The following is a 10762-nucleotide window of genomic DNA, read 5'->3' as shown; positions in this document are numbered from 1 at the left end:
AGAAAATACTCAACACACGCCGAAGCGCCGAGGGATCACCGCGGCAGACACAACGGGGAAACTGCAAGCCCGTGTGCTGCACTCAAACCATACCAGCCGTAAAAACGGCCCTTTTTCTCAGAAGGACTCGACCGGCAGCAGGACGCGGCGATCGCTTGAAGCGCCGTCACACCGGCGACAGAAGATCCTCTTCCTCTCTTCTCTCCAAAAGTTTCTTCAGGCAAACACAGCAGCTCACACAGAGACACACTGGAGGCTCCGAAGCGAAAGGCATTGCGCAATGTTTACTTCCGCCTTTTATACCCGCGCTGGTAGGCGGGTCGCGGAATGCAAATCTTGCATGCCAATGTTCATTGGCTTGTTTTAATTCTTTCGAAGGCAATTGGCTCCCTAGCGTGATCCCAATTCGTCAGGGAACTCCCCCGACGACACGTTGGAGTTCCCAGGACGAAAGGGAACAGTATTGCTATATCTCATCTGAAACGCTTCTTTTAGAGAATGTAGACAATATTGAGCCGTTGCTCCCATTCCAGGATGTTTTGCTAGAAGAATCTGACAGGGATATTCTGTTATTAATGTACCATAAAATATATCCTACCGATTGTGTCCTCCAAGTGGCACGTTTGGCAAAGACTTGCACTAAAGTTAAGAATCTTGGAATGACGCTTTCTGTTAATAATTGTAGAGCTGAAAGATCTGCTTGTGTTTCTGCTAAGTGGTGTGCTAGTGAATCCAGCTTTGAGGAACCAGTCCTAGACCCAAATGCAGAGCTGCGTCCTGGAATCATAAAAAGATTCCTTATAATCAGTGTAAGAACTAACACATGTACTCTACAGCATGTTGTTGCAAAGGTTACATGGTTGCACCCTCATCCAGACAGGCATTTCTTTGGGAACCCTGTGGAGGTATGGAGTTTGCAGGGCACACCTAGTGATTCTGCAGCAGCGTTCCTACCTGTGGAACGTGTTGCAGGGAGATGTGTACTTAGTACATCACTTGTGCAGTTAAGTCAGACAAAAGAAAAGGTATCAGTCGTAATTCCCGTTTGCACAATGTTTGAGGTTTGAGATTTAGGTCTATATGTGCCTTAGGCCTTTTTTATTTATATTAAACTGACTTTTTTATATTCCATATTTCCTTTTATTTGAATTCCTTTTTAATAAATGTCAAGTCACCTTTATATAGCGCTTTTTACAATACAGATTGTTTCAAAGCAGCTTTGCAGAGATAACAGGAAGATAATGCAACAAAGTTTGTTTCCAGAAGAAAATAGCCTCACAAGTCCAGCTTAAGTAGGCTCAGTGGTGTATATATATATATTAGCGTCACTTTGGAGAAAACCGTGATGTCATTGTCCATCTCAGTTCAGATCTCATATAATGGTGTCAATGCATTTTGCAGTGCGATTTGTAAAACTTCACAATAAAATGTGATATTCTGAAATGTTTGGCTCATTTTCCTTTAATTGTTCTATTAATTTCCTTTGTTTATTTAATTAAATATTCAGATGTTTTTGTGACTATGTTCAGACAGGGTGTTTATTTTAGTCTTTAGTCTGTTTATATATATATATATATTAGTCTGTTTATATATATATATATATTACACACATATATATATATATATATACATTTTTAAGATATACTTTCTTCATGCAGTTGTTTTAAGGCCCTGACACAGGCGGCTAGAGTAGGCTTTAGTCATTGCTTTCTTCGGACAGACCTGCCCCCACTGCTAAAAAAAATCCCAAAGGAAACACTGGCATGCTGTTGTGTCTCTGCTGCTTCTCATCTTTCACTGTATCTTATGGTTCTATATGACACACGCAGCCACAATGTTTCAGAATTTTCACATCCTAGCCTTGTATTTAATGCATTATGCATTGTCTTTCACTGTATTTAATGTAGTATGTACTGTTTTTCACTGTATTTAATGCATTATGGATTGTCTTTCACTGTATTTAATGCATTGTCTTTCACTGTATTTAATGTAGTATGTACTGTTTTTTACTGTATCTTGTAAAGTGCTTTGTGATGGTTATCCACTATGAAAGGAAATACAATAAAGACTGATTGATTGGTTGTGCTGTTATCTTACAAGGCCCTGAATGGATTAGCACCCAGTTATTTGCAGGAGTTACTGACCTTGTATCTTTGAAACCACACTCTGAGATCACAGGATGCGGGGCTGCTGGTTATTCCGAGGGTCAACAAAAGCAACAAGGGAGATAGTTTATTTTCTTGTAGAGCTCTGAAATTATGGAATGCTCTGCCTTCATTTGTCAGGGAAGCTGAGACCGTTACAGTTTTCAAGTCAAGACTAAAAACACATTTTTATAAAGTGGCTTTCTTGTCTTAGTGGGTTTTAATATAACTTTGAAGTTGCTGTTTTTGTATCATTATGCGTTACTGTTATTTAATTCTGTTATTTAAATGGTCTGGTCATGGCAGTTGTATGTGTGACATGCTATATAAATATATTGTGGTTTGTTCTTTTTTTCTGCTATGTGCTGGACAGAGCCTTGCGATTCAAAAAGCACTAATAATCACTTGGTACAGTAAATGAAGCAATGTCTAGTTCTCTTAAACAAAATAACGGTCCACTGTTTTATACATTATTGAATGTGTTTTTTGTTTTTAAAGCTTGTAACTGTAATAACTAGTTGGATATTTGAATTCACCTTCATGCTGTTAGAGGAACTACACATGCACCAGTACAGACTGATATCACAAGAGTTACCCCAAAAAATCCACCCATTGGCCATTGCAGGAACAGTGAGCATGAACATTAGAAGAAAACATGTTTCTAGTTGTAAATCTTTTTTAATAAGACAAGCAGAGTGAAGGTTCACCATCTTTAACATCCTTACAAGATTGCATGCAAACTGTGAAAACTGCTACTGTATTTGTAATAAACCTAATGCCTGAATGTTTTTTAAAGCATCTGCTACTGATTGACATACAGAAACTGTTTCACAGAAATTAACTGGTAAAATTAACTTGTTATTTGATATTTTGTTATATTCTAAGTTAATCTTTTTCTGTCGTACCCCCACTGCTAACAGTAAATTTGCAGCTGACATCCGGAGCATCTTTGGCAGGCTCTATGTTCTGTATCCCATCACGGTCCACTCTGCTTAGCATCTTTCCATTATCAGCTTTAAAGAGGACTTTCTCATCCTCAATGAAGACTTGGAATTCGCAGCATACATCAGGTACATGCTTAGCAGCCTGAATATAGTAAACCCCACTACAGTCCATTCTACTGAGGTACATGCCCCGCTTGTCCCTCAGCAGGATATTGCCATTGTGAGCCCTGGACACCTTGAACTTGCACCAGTCATCACTGTAGATCTTGGCAGCCTCAATGTTGTAGGTGTCACTATTACGATTAGTGCTGCACCAGAACTTGCCATTGTCTGCTATTAAAGCGACCTCCTTCTCTGTATCAATGTAACTCTTCAAAGGATCCAGACTCTCCACTGAGACTGCAAAAGAATTACAATTATTCATTCACGTCCATTCATTATATACATTGTAAAATTAACTTGTTATTTGATATTTTGTTATATTCTAAGTTAATCTTTTTCTGTCGTACCTCCACTGCTAACAGTAAATTTGCAGCTGACATCCGGAGCATCTTTGGCAGGCTCTATGTTCTGTATCCCATCACGGTCCACTCTGCTTAGCATCTTTCCATTATCAGCTTTAAAGAGGACTTTCTCATCCTCAATGAAGACTTGGAATTCGCAGCATACATCAGGTACATGCTTAGCAGCCTGAATATAGTAAACCCCACTACAGTCCATTCTACTGAGGTACATGCCCCGCTTGTCCCTCAGCAGGATATTGCCATTGTGAGCCCTGGACACCTTGAACTTGCACCAGTCATCACTGTACATCTTGGGAACCTCAATGTTGTAGGTGTCACTATCACGATTAGTGCTGCACCAGAACATGCCATTGTCTGCTATTAAAGCGACCTCCTTCTCTGTATCAATGTAACTCTTCAAAGGACCCAGACTCTCCACTGAGACTGCAAAAGAATTACAATTATTCATTCACGTCCATTCATTATATACATTGTAAAGATCCTACTGGTAAACTCTTGAGTACAGTATTATAATTATATTTACAGGTTTCCTTTATCCAGTGGTATTATGTGAGCTAACACACTGTTTTATACATTATTGAATGTGTTTTTTTGTTTTTAAAGCTTGTAACTGTAATAACTAGTTGGATATTTGAATTCACCTTCATGCTGTTAGAGGAACTACACATGCACCAGTGCAGACTGATATCACAAGAGTTACCCCAAAAAATCCACCCATTGGCCATTTCAGGAACAGTGAGCATGAACATTAGAAGAAAACATGTTTCTAGTTGTAAATCTTTTTTAATAAGACAAGCAGAGTGAAGGTTCACCATCTTTAACATCCTTACAAGATTGCATGCAAACTGTGAAAACTGCTACTGTATTTGTAATAAACCTAATGCCTGAATGTTTTTTAAAGCATCTGCTACTGATTGACATACAGAAACTGTTTCACAGAAATGAACTGGTAAAATTAACTTGTTATTTGATATTTTGTTATATTCTAAGTTAATCTTTTTCTGTCGTACCTCCACTGCTAACAGTAAATTTGCAGCTGACATCCGGAGCATCTTTGGCAGGCTCTATGTTCTGTATCCCATCACGGTCCACTCTGCTTAGCATCTTTCCATTATCAGCTTTAAAGAGGACTTTCTCATCCTCAATGAAGACTTGGAATTCGCAGCATACATCAGGTACATGCTTAGCAGCCTGAATATAGTCAACCCCACTCCAGGGAATTCTACTGAGGTACATGCCCCGCTTGTCCCTCAGCAGGATATTGCCATTGTGAGCCCTGGACACCTTGAACTTGCACCAGTCATCACTGTAGATCTTGGCAGCCTCAATGTTGTAGGTGTCACTATTACGATTAGTGCTGCACCAGAACTTGCCATTGTCTGCTATTAAAGCGACCTCCTTCTCTGTATCAATGTAACTCTTCAAAGGACCCAGACTCTCCACTGAGTCTGCAAAAGAATTACAATTATTCATTCACGTCCATTCATTCTGTACATTGTAAAGATCCTACTGGTAAACTCTTGAATACAGTATTATAATTATATTTACAGGTTTCCTTTATCCAGTGGTATTATGTGAGCTAAAACACTGTTTTATACATTATTGAATGTGTTTTTTGTTTTTAAAGCTTGTAACTGTAATAACTAGTTGGATATTTGAATTCACCTTCATGCTGTTAGAGGAACTACACATGCACCAGTACAGACTGATATCACAAGAGTTACCCCAAAAAATCCACCCATTGGCCATTGGTGGAACAGTGAGCATGAACATTAGAAGAAAACATGTTTCTAGTTGTAAATCTTTTTTAAGTCAAGGCGTACTTGCCACCAGTCCTGTTTTGCCCCCTCGTGGGTTTTGTTTTCTGTTTGTGTAGAAATAAACCTTGAGTGTCAGCATATCGTCTGCGTTTGGGTTCATCTCTCTTAACCACCTCCATGCCATGATGCCATGACACTGTTGTGTTCAGACTTTGTTTGTTTATCTTCCGTCATGTCTCCTTTGTTCTAGTTTCCCGCCACTCTTTAGTCACTATGGTTACACTCCTTTGCCAGTCTATTTAAGATGCTTTTTATGCACTTCTCCTTTGTCTTATCACGTCAAGGAATTGCGGTTGTTTGGTTTCCTGCCTGCTTTGTTTGGATTTCCTTCTGTGTGGACTATTAAATAGTAGTGGGCAGATCGAGGCTTTGTGAAACACTGAAACAACAACCCGACACCCATTTCCACGGTGACTCCTAGTGGTCAGATTTATTCTAATATTATACTAATCATAATCACTTTTTTTTTTTCAGGGATGACTGAGGTCTTTCTGCAGAAATGCCATCATACAGTAGGCTTAAGTCAACAGTTTTTGTGTGTTAAGCTGATTATTTGTTGTTTTTTTGTGTGTGTTTTGTTTATCATTGTCATTGTTTATTCATTTTTGTTTATTCATTTTTTTTATGTCATATTTATAAATGTCCTATTGGTTTTCATACAGAGAAATGTATGTACATAATATTCTGTCTTTAAGGAATATCTGCAAAAACATGAACGAAGGAAATAATATGTTGATATACGTATATACAGTCAAATGAGAAACACTTTACAACATGTTACACATTTAATTATAGCCACATCTGTTAGGAAATATGGTTGTCAATACAAAAATTGACTGTGTAAGATAAAGATTAATGCCATAAATGTGCATATGACACTTACCTGAAGACGGTATAGCGTCACTGGCTTCACTCACTCCCACTTTACCCACTGCCCTGTAGCGGATCGAGTACTTCTTTCCAAACTCCAATCCTGTCAGATTAAAGACTTCATCAGCTGTGTTCATGATCATCCACCATTCCTCAGAGCCAGAATCTGCTTTCACCGGCTGGTACTCCACTCTGAACTGCACAGTTTCTCCAGTTGGGGACTTCTGCAGTTTCAGGGTCACACCGCGCTCCAGGAACTCGATCACTTCTGGTGGAGGAGGCTTCGACACGGGCTGGAACTGTGTGTCTGTCAGCTTCCCTGATTTATACAGATAGATAGAGGAGCCAGGACTGGAGGGATCAGAGATGGCAGAAATAATGAATCGATATCTCTTTTCATCTTTATTAGCCTCTGAAAAACTTCTGAAAAGAGATAAGTTCTTTCTCATCTTTGAGCTGACATCAGGATCGTTGAACCCCTTTCTGACAGATGCTAACATGCTAGAATTGTGTTTCATTCCCACATCTAGCTCTTTAAACTCATCAGATTCCAGAAACTTCTTCATGGCTAAAAGATACGGGTCTTCATACTTCAGAGATGTGAAGGTCAAGCACACCACAACATCAATATCAGGATTAAAGAGGATGGTGTTGAGACGGTTTGAGTCTTCAGTTGTGATTCCCTCCAGCATCTTGGTGTGAGAACTCAAGAGGTTAAGTTCAGCCTTTGCATGATCTAACCACTGGTTAAGCATCCTAGCAGTAAAGGGGGAGATGTAGTGGATCTTCAGGATGTCTTCCAATGACTGTTGCTCCTTCTCTCCTCCTCGTATAGCAGGCAAGACCTTGGCCACTTCTTTCAGGAGCACCGTTTCGTAAATGTTAAGAGAGCCCTGAAATAAACGGAGCCTCTCTTTGATGTCTTTGAAAACATTTACCAGTGGTTTTCTGGAGAGGTCGTTGCAAGTCCTCTGTACTTCTCCCAGCCCCTCTATTATATCTTCAGTTTTGGAAACCAGACTTGTGCTAATTTCTCTAACCAACTGAGCAGCTTTTGTATCCAGTAGAGAAAGAGGATAGAGAGAGACTTTTATTGGAACTGCACTCTGTGGATTCTCCTTCAGTATAGTGGGGAGCTTCTTGTACACCTCTAGGGCCTCCATGTAAGTGGTGGGGTTCTGCTCAAGGCGGACGTCACCATAAAATGTGCAGGCGATATTCTCAGCCACTTTCTTTAGATCTTCTTTCATATCTACAGCTCCTTGTCCCTCAATGGAAAATCCAGGGATGCTCTTGACCATGACATTCAGTTTTCCCTCAATCTCCTGCTTGTTTTCCTCTTCTGAAAATGTCCGATCAAACACCATGAAGGCCTGAGCTCCGTATAGTACACCTGTGACCACATGAGTTGCAGTTTTCTTGTCAAAGACCTCAGGGTAGGTGATGTGTTTAAATGCCAGCTGATTCATAGTGAGCATTTCGTATCTAGAGGTTTCACTGTAATACATTGTAACTCTGGACTGTTGGTTTGAGGATTTGGTGTCACGCAGGAACTTGGCAGATCCTCCCAACTCCACCAGCCCTCCCAAGAAGCTGGCCTTCAGGGAAGCACTCACACCCAGGAGACTGGACTTACTGGAGAGAGAGTCGGAGCTACTGAACTTCACATCTGTCATGGGCTGTGGATGACTATCCAAATCTTCTCTCAATGATTTCTTATCCCACAGAGTGACACCTGAAATTAGAAATGGCTTTAACAGTTACGTATGAGGACACAATGTACTGTTGAAGTAAACATGCTGATTTTGTATGCATGTATGTGTGTGTATGTTAGAGTAGTTTAAGTGTTTAAACTAGTTAATAAAATCTTGTCCATGTCACACATAAAGTTTTCCGTGTTTCAAGCTCATATCTGGAGTCTCCAATCATAGATCTTGACTACAGGCTCTTAGTAGTACTGTAAAGTAATAAAGACATTTCCCATGCCCCGGAAATGTACAATTAACAGTTAATAAACAATTAATCCTGAGTGTTCACGGGAAAAAACAGGTTAATTGATTGTAATATTAATTTACAACATTAAGTTAATTTTATTAACTGATTCAAATATTCATAATCAATTATAATATTACCAATTATTAATATTTCATAGAGCTAATTTGCTACAATCATATCAGGGAATCCCTCCTCAACCACGACCAGTGTGAGCATCCACTTGGATGATGCGACGGCAGCCACAGTACAACGGCGGCAGTGCGCTCACCACACACACACACACACCAGCTATAGTGGAGAGAGAGAGTGATAGAGACAGTTCAGTGGATGGGGATTATTAGGAGGCCATGATTGGCAGGGCGATTGGAGGGAATGTGGCCAGGACACCGGGTTACACCCCTACTCTTTACGAGAAGTGACATGGGATTTTTAATGACCACAGAGAGTCAGGATCTCGGATTTAGATCTCATCCGAAGGACAGTGCTCTTTGACAGTATAGTGTCCCTGTCACTACACTGGGGCGTTAGGACCCACACAGAGCACAGGGTGAGCAGCGACCCCTACTGACCTCACTAACACCTCTTCCAGCAGCAACCTGGTTTTCCCAGGAGTCTCCCATCCAGGTACTAACCGGCCTCAACCCTGCTTAGCTTCAGTGAGACACCAGTCTTGGGCTACAGGGTGATATGGTCTTCTCAAAAGAGATCTGTTATAATTGCGTTGTGCATTATATTTAATCACATATGATTCTTTTGAGTTTATGAAAACAGTTTCTAATAATCAGAGGTATTCAGATTAATCATTTCTGAATCGCCAGAGTTTTGTTCAGAGCGCACTCACACTCACTGAAATCTGCGCTCTCATCATAAACAACAAAGCAGAGATGAACATGCGATGTATGTAGGAGATTCGGTAACACTTTATAATAACTGCACACTATTAATCATAAGTTAATCATTAGAAACAATTATTTAATCATTTATAAAGCATTAATAGACATTATTACATGGCTTGGCTGAATTCCAATGTAGAATGCGGTGTGTTATTTCTTGATAACAGCCGCTGCGAACTATAACAGACCGTTGCCATGCAAAGCAGCGCGTTGCTATGGACGCGGAACGGACTATTTTCTTTGGCGGCAGAAGCAATACAATCGTTTTTAAAACAATACACTCCTTTTTAAATCAGTCATTTGTATCAAATTATTTATTTATTTTGTAGGTAGCCATGTAATAAGCGGGATAATGTATAGAGAGGCGGTCGTTATAGCGAATAACAAGCCCTTCAGGCTGTCAAGATCCCTCTGCTTCGCGACGGGGTCTCGTTCAGCCTGTCGGGCTTGTTATTTGCTATAACGACCGCCTCTCTATACATTATCCCTTACTTAACAAACCGTTTATAAATATAGCTATAAATGCTTTATTCTTGATTTATAAGCATATCTATGTTATGTTTAACTCACCTTCGAGTATATAAAACGAGCCAATGGCAATGAAATGCCATGGGTCTGCGGAATTTGCATAGCATAACTCCGCCCCACCCTGGGGGTATATAAGGAGGTACGCCAGCAACATGCAGATGTGTCTTCGCTGAGGAGCCGAGACTAAACTCAGGCGTTCCCAGCGGTACAGCGGAAGTGGCAGGGAGACGTAACGTCTCCGTTCCCTACTCAGGGAACGAGGGTTACATACGTAACTGAGACGTTCCCTTTCGTGGTCACTCCGAGTTACGTCGGATGACGACGAATGGGGTCCCCAGTGTAATCACGCCACCTCGGCTGTCTTCCAGTGCCCTGCGTAAGTCTGAGCTCCCTGTCGTGAGACTAGCACGGACGAAGGAGTCCTACTTAACACAGGAAAACCAAGGTACACTGGGAAGTAGAGGTCTTCACGGGTCCACTTGGATCCGAAAACCCGAGGTCCGACCCGAGACCCGAGCGGGTTCGGGTCCAAAACTCCAACGAGTATCTCGGACACGGGTCAAGCCTTGGGTCTCGGGTCATTTAAAATAAATATGCCTTTTCCAAATGGACCCGAATTCTTTTAAACTATGTTGGGCATTTAACAAAATGGCATTATTTGAAACAACTCTATGACACCGTTCATTTTTTTCTAAGTGAGAGAGCGAATCCGCGCTTCTACGTGCAATGGGCTATAAGCACGGTTGCCTCCGCATTTATTTACTCAGTTCCACATACAGATGTGGCCTTTAAAAATGCGCGTCTCAGAGAAAAGAATGCCACAAGCACTTCCGAAATTCTGCGGGATCGTGCAGATGGGGGATTAGGTGTTGGACGCAGGAAATACTAAAACCTGTAGATGGCAGTCGTGTTTCATGTGGCCATACTGAGTTGACGAAGTATGACGAATACAATGTTTTCTTTTGCCAGTTACATAAACAGTCACATATTCTTCATAAAAATCCGACTCAAACGCGCATCATTTGTCTTATTTTTTTTTTTCTG

The 10762-nt window shown here is 40.7% G+C and overlaps 1 protein-coding gene across 1 annotated transcript in view; it reads right to left on the bottom strand.

Moving 5' to 3' along the window:
- Positions 1–2805: 2805 nt before the first annotated feature.
- LOC307164627 (uncharacterized protein) overlaps positions 2806–10762 on the bottom strand; it is a 29954-nt gene continuing 21997 nt past the window's right edge. Inside the window, exons 3-6 of the mRNA XM_079881639.1 lie at positions 6316–8037; positions 4623–5060; positions 3598–4035; positions 2806–3487 (exon numbers count right to left, since the gene is read on the bottom strand). Of these exons, the coding sequence (XP_079737765.1) occupies positions 3030–3487; positions 3598–4035; positions 4623–5060; positions 6316–8037 (3056 nt within the window). The 3' untranslated portion in view covers positions 2806–3029. The remainder of the gene's footprint in view (positions 3488–3597; positions 4036–4622; positions 5061–6315; positions 8038–10762) is intronic.

This window comes from Squalius cephalus, assembly GCF_949319135.1.
Source record: "Squalius cephalus genome assembly, chromosome: 9".
Classification (NCBI taxonomy): domain Eukaryota; kingdom Metazoa; phylum Chordata; class Actinopteri; order Cypriniformes; family Leuciscidae; genus Squalius; species Squalius cephalus.
Note: the sequence above shows the minus strand (reverse complement) of the source record. Positions and strands in the feature narration are given on the sequence as shown.